Genomic DNA, 13,446 nt, shown 5'->3' with positions numbered 1-13,446 from the left:
CTGTGACTAGTGGTGTCCCACAAAGATCAGTTCTGGGACCTCTACTTTTCGTAATATTTATTAATGACTTAGATGAGGGGGTAGAAGGGTGGGTTAGCAAGTCTGCAGATGACACAAAGGTCAGTGGTGTTTGGATAGTGTGGAGGACTGTTGAAGATTGCAGAGGGATATTGATAGGATGCAGAACTGGGCTGAGAAGTGGCAGCTGGAGTTCAATCTGGAGAAGTGTGAGCTGGTGCACTTTGGAAGGACAAACTCCAAGGCGGAGTACAAAGTTAATGGCAGGATTCTGAATAGTGTGGAGGAGCAGAGGGATCTGGGAGTTCATATCCACAGATCCTGAAAGTTGCCTCACAGGTGGATAGGGTAGTTAAGAAAACTTATGGGGTGATAGCTTTCATAATTCGTGGGATCGAGTTTGAGCCGCGAGGCAATGATGCAGCTCTACAAAACTCTGGTTAGACCACACTTAGAGTACTGTGTCCAGTTCTGGTCGCTTCATTATAGGAAGGATGTGGAAGCGTTGGAAAGGGTGCAGAGGAGATTTACCAGGATGCCGCCTGGTTTGGAGAGTATGGATTATGAGGAGAGACTAAGAGAGCTAGGGCTTTACTCTTTGGAGAGGAGGAGGGAGACATGATTGAGATATACAAAATATTAAGAGGAGTAGATAGAGTAGACAGCCAGTGCCTCTTTCCCAGGGCACCAATGCTCAATACAAGAGGGCATGGCTTTAAAGTAATGGGTGGGAAGTTCAAGGGAAATATCAGGGAGGATTTTTACCCAGAAAGTGGTTGGTGCATGAAATGCACTGCCTGGGGTGGTGGTGGAGGCAGGTACGTTGGTCAAGTTCAAGAGATTGTTAGATAAGCATATGGAGGAATTTAAAGTAGAGGGATATGTGGGAAGAAGGGGTTAGATAGTCTTGCGCGTGGTTTAAAGGTCGGCACAACATGGTGGGCCGAAGGGCCTGTATTGTGCTGTATTGTTCTATGGGTCTAACAAATAAGTGTGAGGAATATTTCATTACTTTTCTATTTCAAACATAATAAGGGACAACAGATTTGCCCCCAATGTGCACACAGTTTAAAAAAAAATGAAGCAATGTACGAAGCTGAGATTAGAACCATAGAACACTACAGCCCCTTCAAGTCTGTGCCAAAACTTCATTCCACTAGTCCCATTTACCTGCACCCAGTCCATAACCCTCCAGACCTCTCCCGTCCATGTATCTATCCAATTTATTTTTAAAACTTAAGAGTGAGCCTGGATTTACCACATCAGATGGCAGCCCGTTCCACAGTCCCACCATTCTTTGAGTGAAGAAGTTCCCCCTAAATCTTTGCCCTTTCACCCTAAAGCCATGTCCTCTCATACTTATCTCTCCTAATCTGGGTGGAAAAAGCCTACTCGCATTAACTCTGCTATACCCCTCATAATTTTGTAAATCTCTATCAAATCTCCCCTCATTCTTCTACACTCCAAGGAATAAAGTCCTAACCTGTTCAATCTTTCCCTGTACCTCAACTCCTGAAGACCCAGCAACATTCTAGTAAATCTTCTCTGCACTCTTTCAATCTTATTGATGTCCTTCCTATAGTTAGGTGACCAGAACTGCACAATACTCCAAATTTGGCCTCACCATAACATCCCAACTCCTATACTCAGTACTTTGATTTATGAATGCCAGGATGCCAAAAGCCTTCTTTACAACCCAGTCTACCTGTGATGCCACTTTCAGGGAATTATGTATCTGAACTCCCAGATCCCTTTGTTCCTCTGCACTCCTCAGTGCCCTACTGTTTACTGTGTATGTTCTACCTTGATTTGTTCTTCCAAAATGCAACACCTCACACTTGTCTGCATTAAATTCCATCTGCCATTTTCTGGCCCATTTTTCCAGTTGGTTCAGATCCCTCTGCAAGCTTTGAAAGCCTTCCTCACTGTCCACAACGCCTCCAATCTTAGTGTCATCAGCAAACTTACTGATCCAATTTACCACATTATCATCTAGATCATTGATATAGACAACAAACAACAATGGTCCCAGCACAGATCCCTGAGGCACACCACTAGTCACAGGCCTCCAGTCTGAGAAACAATCATCCACTACCACTCTCTGTCTTCTCCCACACAGCCAGTTTGGAATCCAGTTTACAACCTTCCCATGGATACCTAGTGTCTGAACCTTCTGAACTAACCTCCTATGTGGAGCCTTGTCAAAGGCCTCACTAAAGTCCATGTAGACAACATCCACAGCCTTTCCTTCATCTACTTTCTTGGTAACCTCCTCGAAAAACAAGAAATAGGAGCAGGAGAAGGTCATCTGGCCTGTCGAGCCTGCTCTGCCATTCAATAAGATCATGGCTGATCTGGCCGTGGACTCGGATCAACCCAGCTGCCTTTTCCCCATAACCCTTAATTCCCCTACTATGCAAAAACCTATCTAACTGTGTCTTAAATATATTTAATGAGGGAGCCTCTACTGCTTCCCTGGGCTGAGAATTCCACAGATTCACTACCCTCTAGGAAAAGCAGTTTCTTCTCATCTGTCCTAAATCTACTCCCCCAAATCTCTAGGCGATGTCCCCTAGTTCCAGTCTCATCTACCAGTGGAAACAACTTGCCTAACTCTATCTTATCTACCCTTTTCATAATTGTTTTGTTTCTGTAAGTTCCTCTCTCATTCTTCTGAATTCCACTGAGTATAGTACCAGGCAATTCAATGTCTCCTCATAGGCTAACTCCCTGATCTCCAGAACTAACTTGGTGATCCCCCCTCTGCACCGTCTTCAAAGCCAGTATGTCTTTTCTCAAGTAAGGAGACCAGAACTGCACGCAGTACTCCAGGTGCAGCCTCACCAGTACCCTGTACAGTTGCAGCATAACCTCCCTGCTCTTAAATTCAATCTAGCAATGAAGGCCAACATTCCATTTGCCTTATTGGTAACCTGTTGCACCTGCAAACCAACCTTTTGCGATTCATGCACAAGCACTCCCAAGTCCTCTGCACAACAGCGTGGTGCAATCTTTCACCATTAAAGTAATGATCTAATCTTCTATTTTTCCTTCCAAAGTGGATGACCACACATTTACCAACATTGTACTCCATCTGCCAGACCCTTGCTCACTCACTGAACCTATCTATACCTCTCTGCAGACTCTCCACATCCTCTGCACAATTTGCTTTACCACTCAGTTTAATGTCATCAGCAAATTTAGATAGACCTCACACGATCCCCTCTTCCAAACTGTTAATGTAATCATTAATGCCGACCTCTAATTTGTAAACAATGACCTTTAGTTCTAGCTTCTCCAACAAGAGGAAATGTCCTCTCTGCATTCCCGTCGAGACCGCTGAATATCTATTATGCTTCAATCGCTCTCGCTCCTTAAACTCCACTGGATACAAGTCTAGCCTCTCCAACCACTCTTCATAGAACAACTTGCCTATTCCAGGTATCAGTCCAGTCAACCTCCTCTGAACTGCTTCCAACTCATTAATATATCACTTTAAATAAGGAGACCAGTCCTGTATACTAGATATGGTCTCATCAATGCCCTATGTACCTGGATAAGTCATTAATTTTACTAATTATAGTGAAACTCTGATAATCCATATAAACCACCCAGTGGTTCAGCATCTTGGTGTACCAGGTGTTGTTTTCCACATGCTTGTTAAATCCAACCCTGTTCCCATTCTGCTTTTAAACTGGGGTGGGGGGGGGGGGGCAGCTGTTTCCCACTCTCCTTTTAGTCATGTAACACATGGTGCCATGGTAAATTGAAAAGAAGCCTGGGAACGGGGTTTCCACAAGTTTTACAAATTGGTGGTGCAGGAGATAACCTATTGGCATGGATAAAAGATTGGCTGGCTAACAGGAAACAGTGACGGAGAGGTTGGACAGGCTAGAACCTTATTCCTTGGAGCACAGGGGTGTAGAGGGTGATCTTATAGAGGTGTATAAAATCATGAAGGGCATATGGTGAATACACAGTCTTCTTCCTGGGGAAGGGGAATCAAAAACTAGAGGGCATAGGTGAGAGGGGAAATATTTAATAGGAACCTGAGGGGCAACTTTTTCACCCGAGAATGGTATGTATATGGAATGAGTTACCAGAGGAAGTGGTTGAGGCAGGTACATTAATGACATTTAAAAGGCATTTGGACAGGCACATGGGTAGGAAAGTTTCAGAGGGATATGGGCCAAATGTCAGCAAATGGGACTGGCTTAGATGGGCATCTTGGTTGGCATGGACCAGTTGGGCTGAAGGGTCTGTTTCCTTGCTATGTGACTCCATGATTCTAAATTAGGTATAAATGTTTTTTCTTGTTTACCAAGATGTAACAAGTGGAAAATCCTGACTCACTAATTTGATAAAATTTTTTGAAGAGCTAACTGAGTACATGGATGAGCACAGTGCAGTAGATGTTGTCTACATGTACTTCAGAAAGGCCTTTGACAAGGTTCCAGATTTTAGGCTGATCCAAAAGGTGAGAGCCTGTGAGATCCAGGGAAAGCTGGCAAATCAGGTCCAAAATTGGCTTGGCAATGGGAGGCAGAGGGTGACAGTGGAAGACCAAAGGACATAGGAGCAGAATTAGGCCATTCGGCCCATTGAGTCTGCTCCACCATTCGATCAGAGCTCACTTATTTTTCGCTCTCAACCCCATTCTCCTGCCTTCTCCCCGTAACCTTTGACACCCTTACGAATCAAGAACCTTTCAACTTCCACTTTAAATATACCCAACGACTTGGCCTCCACAGCTGTCTGTGGCAATGAATTCCACAGATTCACCACCCGCTGGCTAAAGAAATTCCTCCTCATCTCTTTTCTGAAGGGATGCCCTTTATTCTGATGCTGTGCCCTCTGGTCCTAGACTCTCCCACTACTGGAAACATACTCTCCATGTCCATTGTATCCAGGTCTTTCAATATTTGGTAGGTTTCAATGAGATCCCCCCTTCATCCTTCTAAACTGCAGTGAGGACAGGTCCAGAGACATCAAATGCTGCTCATACATTAACCCTTTCATTCCCAAGTTCATTGTAAACCTCTTCTAGACCCTCTCCAATGCCAGCACATCCTTCCTTAGATATGGGGCCCAAAACTACTCACAATTCTCTAAATGTGCCTTATAAAGCCTCAGCATTACATCCTTGCTTTTATATTCTAGCCCTCTCAAAATGAATGCTGACATTGCATTTGCCTTCCTTACTACCGACTCAGTCTGCAAGTTAACCTTTAGGAAATCCTGCACTAGGACTCCCAAGTCCCTTTGCGCCTCTTTCTGAATTCATTCCCAGTTTAGAAAATTGTCTATGCCTTTTATTACTTCTACCAAAGTTCATGACCGTACACTTGGGCAGGCACAGTAGTGTAGCGGTTAGCATAACACTTCACTGTGCCAATGACCCGAGTTCAATTCTGGCCACCATCTGTAAGGAGTTTGTACGTTCTTCCCGTGTCTGTGTGGGTTTCCTCCGGGTGCTCCGGTTTCCTCCCACATTCCAAAGACAGGTTAGGAAGTTGTGGGCATGCTATGTTGGCGCTGGAAGTGTGGCGACACTTGCGGGCTGCCCCCAGAACACTACGTAAAAGATGAATTTCACTGTGTTTCGATGTACATGTGACTAATAAAGATATCTTATCTTCCCTACACTGTATTTATCTGCCACTTCTTTGCCCATTCTCCCAACCTGTCCAAGTCCTCTGCAGACTCCCTGCTTCCTCAACACTACCTGCCCCCTACCTGTTTTTGTATCATCCGCAAATTTGGCCACAAAGCCATCGATTCCGTTGTTCAGATCATTAACATATAACGTGAAAAGTAGCAGACGCAATACTGACCCCTGCGGAACACCACTAGTCTCTGGCAGCCAACCAGAAAAGGCCCCTTTATTCCCACTCTTTGCCTTCTGCCAGTCAGCTAATCTTCTATCCATGCTAGTACCTTTCCTGTAATATCTTGTTTAGAACCATAGAAAACTACAGCACAGAAAACAGGCCATTTGGCCCTTCTAGTCTGTGCCAAAACATTATTCTGCTAGTTCCATTTACCTGCCCCCAGCCCATACCCATCCAGACCTTTCTCGTCCATGTATCTATCCAATTTATTCTTAAAAGTTAAGAGCGAGCTGGTATTTACCACATCAGATGGCAGCCCATTCCACACTCCCACCACTCTTTGAGTGAAGAAGTTCCCTCTAATGTTTCCCCCTAAACCTTTCCCCTTTCACCCTAAAGCAGCGTCATGTGCGGCGTCTTGTCAAAGGCCTTCTGAAAATCTAAGTAAACAACATCCACTGACTCTCCTTTGTCTATCCTGCCTGCTACTTCCTCAAAGAATTCCAACAGATTTGTCAGGCAAGATTTCCCCTTAAGGGCACCATCTTGACTTCGGCCTATTTTATCATGTGCTTCCAAGTACCCTGAAACCTCATCCTTAATAATGGACTCTTATCTTATCAACCACTGAAGTCAGGCTAACTGGCCTATAAATTCCTTTCTTTTGCCTCCTCCCTTCTTAAAGAGTGGAACGACATTTGGTATTTTCCAGTCCTCTGGAACCATTCCCAAATCTAGTGATTCTTGAAAGATCACTACTAATGCCTCTGCAATCTCTTCATCTACCTCTTTCAGAACACTGGGCTGTAGTCCATCTGGTCCAGGTGATTTATCTACCTTCAGACCTTTCAGTTTCCCAAGCACCTTCTCCTTAGTAATAGTGACTACAAGTTGGAAGGTTGTTTTTCTGATTGGAAATCTGTGACTAGCAGTGTACCGTAAGGGTTGGTGCTGTGACCCTTGATGTTTGTGATGTACATTAACAACTCGGATGTGAATGTAGGAAGTACGATTAGTAAGTTTGCAGATTACATGGACATTTGTGTTGTAGATAGCAAGGGGGATTGTCTTGGGCTGCAGTGATATTGATCAGCTGGAAAATTGGGCAAAGCAATGGCAGATGAATTTAATCCTGACAAATGTAAGGTGTGAAAGGAGAATAGAATGCACACAGTAAACGATGGAGCCCTAGGGAATGTTGATGAACAGAGTGATCATAGATCCCAGAAAAAGGAAACTGGTTAGACTGCACCTGGAGTGTTGTGTCATTCTGGTCACCCACTATTGGAAGGATGCGATTGCACTGGAGAGAGTGCAGAGGAGATTCACCAGGATGTTGACTGGATTGGAGCATTTAAGTTATAAGAAGAGGCTGGGTTTGTTTTCACTAGAGAGAAAACTGAGCAGAAGAGACTGAGGGCTACCCTGAGAAATTTGCCTTCTGCAAAACCACGTTGAACTTTGCCTGATCATTGCATCACAGTGGTACAGCTGGTAGAGCTGCTGTCTCTGGGCTCCGTGACCTGGGTCCAAACCTGCCTCCAATGCTGTCTGTGTGGAATCTTTAGTTATTCCTATGACTGTGTGGGTTTCCTCCCCCTCATGCTGCAGGTTTGTAAGCTAACTGGTCACTGTAAATTGCCTCTAGTGTGTAAATGAGCAATGGAGTCTGGTGTTGGAGTTGATGGAAATAGAATAATATGGGATTAGTATAGATGGTCATTGTGCAGGCTCAGTTGAATGGCCAGTTTCCATATTCTGTGGCTCTATGACACCATGATTATTTTTAATTCTCAAATGTAATATCATTCAAGATAGTTTAGTACAGCTGCCAAGTGCCATGGTCACACAGCATGGAAATAGACCGTTTGGCCCACCATGTCCAGGCTGACCAGTGGGAACCCTTCTGTATTGATCCCATCTTCCAGCACTTGGTCCATTGCCTTCTTGTCTAGACTCTTGTTAAATGTTATCAGTGACTCTGCTTCCATCACTCTCTCCGGCACTGTATTCCAGGTACTCTCTATTCTGGGTGTAAAAGGTCCCTCTCCGATCCCCTCGCAATCTCTTGCCTCTTACTCTAAATCTATGTCTGCTAGTTTAATCTACCTCTGATATGGGGAAAGTTTCCTGAAGTTTGCTCTATCTGTAGTTTCTTGCTTTGTGACACCACTTTTGAATTAAGGAATTAGACTTTCCATTTTCTAAACTGATGGATCCTTCCCCAAATCTAGGGAATGTTGGGAAAATTAAAACAGAAGCATCAACTATCTCACCAGTCACGTTTAAGATCCTAGGGCAAAGTCCATTAGGACCTGGGGACTTTTCAGTCTGTAGCTCCAACAATTTGTGCAGTACCACTTCCCTGATTTTATTTTTTTCCCCCTGAGTAATTTTCTTTGCTTTCTTCCAATTCCCAACTTTGAAATATTTCTGGGATGTTACTTGTATCTTCTACAGTGAAGATGATTCAAAATACAGCCTAATTCATCTGCTCTCTCCAGGCTTTCCATTGTTAGGACCAGTGTTCACTTGTGTTTAGGATCATTAGATGTTTATCTGTAGATATCAACGAATCCATCAACTGAAGGAAAAAGCAACCAGGAATGGGTTGTTTTAATACAATGAATATAATGTTTTAAATGTACTTAAAATGCTTTTAATTTCAGGGTGCAGCTTTAATGGCTGAAGACTTGCCCTATGCATTGAAATTTATCTTCAGCACAGCCTTGAAGACCTTTAAAGAGACTCCATTTATTAAGAAGTCTGTGAAGGAGATAATGTGGGGATATGATGATCCACTCATTGACTTCCTTAATCGAATATTTCCAGGCATTATCCCATTTAAAGGAAAGTTTGGGTTGTTTGCTGAGGTTTGTATACTTAATCCAGATAATTAGGAAGTACCTCTGGTCTAACCTGCTGCTTAACACAATTCAATGAGATTAGTCAAAAACTACTTTCTTTCTCAGCTGTCTGGTGATCATTAGAGTCGTATTGTCAATTCAAGAGAGAGCATGGAAACAGGCCCTTCGGCCCATTTACTCCATGACAACCTTCAAGTACTTGTACACTAATTCTACACTAATTGCACACTAACCCATTTTATTCTCCCCACAAACTCTACCATTCATCCACATGTTTGGGGCAATTTACAGTGACCAATTAACCTAGCAACTGGCAGGTCTCTGGGATGTGGAAGGTAAGCAAAGCATTGGAGGAAACCCATATGGTCACAGAGAACATGCAAACTCCACACAGACAGTACTGGAGGTCAGGATTGAACCCAGGTCACTGGAGATGTGAGGCAGTGGCTCTGCAAGCTGTGCCACGGTGCAGCCTTTTATTATGCTTTCAGTTTTTAAATAATTTTTCCTTTTCATTTTTAAATATTTCTGTACGGAACTGCACACAATACTCAAGTGTGGTCTCACCAATGCCTTCTACAGCTGTAATATGATGTTCCAACTCTTGCACTCAATGAAGGCAGTTGTGCCATACACCTTCACCACCCTGTCTACCTGCGTCGTCACTTCCAGAGAATTATATACTTGTTCTGCTAGGTCTCTCTGTTCTACAGCACTCCCCAGGGTGCTGTTCACTGTGTGTGTTCTGCCCTGGTGTAACTTGCCAAAATGCATTATTTCACATTTGTCCAAGTTAAACTCCATCTGCTGTTCCCTTGCTCACTTTTCTAGTTGATCTAAACCCTGCTGTAAACTTAGACAACCTTCTTCACTGTCCACTATATTAGCAACTTTGGTATTATCTGCAAACATGCTAATCATGCCGCCAACATTTCCCAATTTTTAATATAGATGACAAACAACAGAAGACCCAGCAATGACCCCTGCAGCACACCACTGGTCACAGTGCTCCAATCTGCAACCTACTCTTCACTACAACCCTCTGACTCCTACCACCAAGCCAATTTTGTATCCAATTGGCCAGCTCACCCTGGATCACATGTGATCTCACCTTCTGGACTAGCCTACCACATGCAACCTTGTCAAAAGCCTCAAACGTTTGTGTAGACTGCACGGTAGCATAGTGGTTAGCATAATGCTATTACAGCGTCAGCGACCTGGGTTCAATTCCGGCTGGTGTCTGTAAGGAGTTTGTACGTTCTCCCCATGTCTGCATGGGTTTCCTCTGGGGGCTCTGGTTTCCTCCCACATTCCAAAGACACATGGGTTAGAACGTTGTGGGCATGCTATGTTGGCGCTGGAAGCGTGGCGACACTTGTGGGCTGCCCCTAGAACATTCTACGTAAAGATGCATTTCATTGTATTTCAATGTACCTGTGACTAATAAAGAAATCTTATCTACAGCCCTGCCAGCATCAATCCTCTTGGTCACCTCTTCAAAAACAAAAACTCATCACATTTGTGACACAGTTTCCCACTCACAAAGTGGTGCTGAATCAGTCCTTGACTTTCCAAATGCAAATAAATCCTGTCCCTCAGAATTCCCTACAGGAACTTTCCCACCACTAATGTAAGGCTCACCTGCCTATAGTTCCCTGACTTGTCCTTGCTGTCCTCCTTAAATAAACATTAGCCAACCTCCAGTCTTCCGATACCTCGCCCATGGCTAATGAAGATACAAATATCTCTGCCTGGGCCCCAGCAATTTCTTCCCTTGCTTTCCACAGTGTTCCTGGATACACCTGGCCAGGCCCTGGGAATTTATGAACCTTTATGTGCTTCAAGACTGCCAACACCACCTCTTTCGTAATGTCAATCATGTTTTAGGATGTCACCTTTCTCTTGCCTGAACTTGCTAGCTTCCATGACTTTCTCCATGGTAAATATAGACGAGAGGTATTCATTTAAGATCTCGCCCATTTCCTGTGGCTCCACACACAGGTGACCACACTGGTCCTTAAGGAGACCTGCTCTATCCCATTGTTAGATCAGGGCCTAACTAGATTTGGCAGAAGATGGTTGTTGTGATGTACTGGATTAACCAAACAGACTTTCTCTGTAGTAATTGTTTTTTTTGCAACTTCTAAGAAGCTCAGAGAATTGAATTGTAGGTCTTAATATTGCATGAAAAAGTAGTTATTGATGTCAATTTTCTCATTTCTTTACAGATGAACAACTCAGATACTGGGTTATTCACTGTTTATACAGGAGTTGATAATATCACCAAAGTTCATGTAGTGGATAATTGGAATGGTGCAAAAGAGGTTTGTAAATCATGAATTTGTCTTTGAGGCGATCTTGCTGTATCATTGCCCACTGAAGCTCTTGCATTTTCCATCCAGTTCTTTACCGTTACTTCTGGATTCAAGTGGAAAGAAGTGGTACCATTTTTTCTTTACCACTCCTTTACCATTACCATTTCTTTTGGGTTTAATTGTGATTTTCACTATGGAAAATGAGGGAGAAAAATGTCAGGATTTTGTGAAAGAACTGGGAAATGGGACTTTGGCAGAGACACAATGGAGGCTTGATGAACTGATTAGTCTCCTTCTGCACTATAACTGAAGGAGCCACTTTTTCTTTACAGATCAGAATTGTACTTGGGATCTGCATACGTCATCTCATTGCAATGGGGAAATCTTGTATTTGGATTTACTTTACATCCACTTGAGTTGAAGTCTGATTATCTTCTTGGTTGACTTTACAGTCCAAACACTTATTTAGCAAGCACAATCCTTAATCTCCATGGAGATGGACTGAATAGAACACAACTACTGGGATCATAATGGATCACATAAAGCACTAGTTGGGGCCTCAGTAGAATGTTGTTTACAGCTCCAGTCATCACATTACCTAAAGAATGTGGTAAGAAGGCCCAGGGAGATTTATAATGGTGGGATGGAGGATTATGGTTAAGAGCAACACTGCTAAGGCAGGGGGAAGATTTAACTGAACTTTTTAAAATAATGAGAGGTCTAAACAGCAGACATAAGCATTTATTTTTTGTTAACTGTTCATTAACTACATTGGTAGTGGGATCAGGGAGGTGCTGAGAAGATGTGACTTTAGTGAGAACTCACTGCCTGAAAGTATTGGAGGAACTAGATTTGAGGATCTCTGGATGAGCACCTCAAACAGCCATAATAATCTGCAACTTCTGGACAACAACTGGGAAATGGAGTGAACCTAGAGTCCAGCTTTGGTGGAATGGATGTGATGAGCTGATAACCACCACCTGCACTGGAAACTTCTATGATTCCATGAAGGCATTTTTCTATAATAAAACAAAAACCCTGCTCTTGTGAAAACACTAAAGAGTCCTTGCTGTGAGCCTGGTAATCCTAGACCTGGACAATTTCCATTCCTTGCAGACTTCAGAATTAAGATGATTGCAAACTGGCTTCTTGTGTAACATTGCAACACCCTGGGGAGACTGACCTAGATTTCACCTGATATTAGAGCAATAGAACATAGAACGGTACAGCACAATACAGGCCCTTTGGCCCACAATGTTGTGCCGACCTTTAAACCTCGCCTAAGACTATCTAACCCCTTCCTCCCACATATCGCTCTATTTTAAATTCCTCCATAAGCTTATCTAGTAATCTCTTGAACTTGACCAATGTACCTGCCTCCACCACTGCCCCAGGCAGTGCATTTCCATGCCCCAACCACTCTCTGGGTAAAAAACCATCCTCTGATATCTCCCTTGAATTTCCCACCCATTATTTTAAAGCCATGCCCTCTTGTATTGAGCATTGGTGCCCTAGGAGAGAGGCTCTGGCTGTCCACTCATTCCTCCCAATATTTTGTACATCTCTACCATCTCGCCAAGGCCTTTTCATGTCCACTTCTTGCTCTCCTCAGCCCCTTCTTAAGTTCCTTCCTTGCTAGCCTATATTCCTCAAGAGCCCAATCTGATCCCTGCTGCCTAAACCTTATGTATGCTGCCTTCTTCCTCCCAACTAGATGTTCCACCTCTCTTGTCACCCATGGTGACATTCTTTCTCTGCCTCTCTGGTACAAATTTATCCCTAACATCCTGCAAAAGATCCCTGAACAACGACCACATCTCCATAGTACATTTCCCTTCAAAAATGTCATCCCAGTTCACACTCGCAAGTTCTAGCCTTATAGCCTCCTAATTTGCCCTGTCACCTGACCCGGTTCATTACCTAATACGAGATCTAATATGGCATTCCCTCTAGTCGGCCTGTCAACATACTGTGACAGGAATCCGTCCTGGACGCACTTAACACTCTGCTCCATCTAACACTTTGGTACTAAGCAGGTGCCAATCAATATTTGGGAAGTTGAAGTCTCCCATGGTAACAACAGTTAAATTTTTAATTTTTTAAAATTTTTACAGCGTGGTAACAGGCCCTTTCGGCCCAACAAGTCCGTGCTGCCCATTTTAAACCCAAATTAACCTACCCATACGTCTTTGGAATGTGGGAGGAAACCCACGCAGACACGGGAGAACGTACAAACTCCTTACAGTCAGCGACGGGAATAGAACCCCGATCGCTGACACTGTAATAGTGTTGTGCTAACCACTATGCTACCGTGCCGCCTTTCCAAAATCTGCCTCCCGATCTGCTCCTCAGTATCCTTGCTGCTACCAGGTGGCCTATGGAATACTCCCAGTAGAGTAACTGCTGCTTTCTTCT

The 13,446-nt window shown here is 43.6% G+C and overlaps 1 protein-coding gene across 11 annotated transcripts in view; it reads left to right on the top strand.

Moving 5' to 3' along the window:
- Window positions 1-13,446, top strand: part of scarb1 (scavenger receptor class B, member 1) — a 142,125-nt gene that overhangs the window by 59,223 nt on the left and 69,456 nt on the right. For 5 of the 11 annotated variants that reach the window (XM_052031744.1, XM_052031739.1, XM_052031738.1 and 2 more), the window contains 2 exons: window positions 8,519-8,722; window positions 10,945-11,040. The exons of 5 other annotated variants lie outside the window; for them this stretch is intronic. In XM_052031744.1, coding sequence (XP_051887704.1) covers window positions 8,519-8,722; window positions 10,945-11,040 — 300 coding nt within the window. The remainder of the gene's footprint in view (window positions 1-8,518; window positions 8,723-10,944; window positions 11,041-13,446) is intronic. One more of the 11 variants, XM_052031740.1, reaches the window with a different exon arrangement.

This window comes from Pristis pectinata, chromosome 17 (genome assembly GCF_009764475.1).
Source record: "Pristis pectinata isolate sPriPec2 chromosome 17, sPriPec2.1.pri, whole genome shotgun sequence".
Classification (NCBI taxonomy): Eukaryota; Metazoa; Chordata; class Chondrichthyes; order Rhinopristiformes; family Pristidae; genus Pristis; species Pristis pectinata.
The sequence above is the reverse complement of the archived record's forward strand: the minus strand, read 5'-3'. Positions and strand labels throughout refer to the sequence as shown.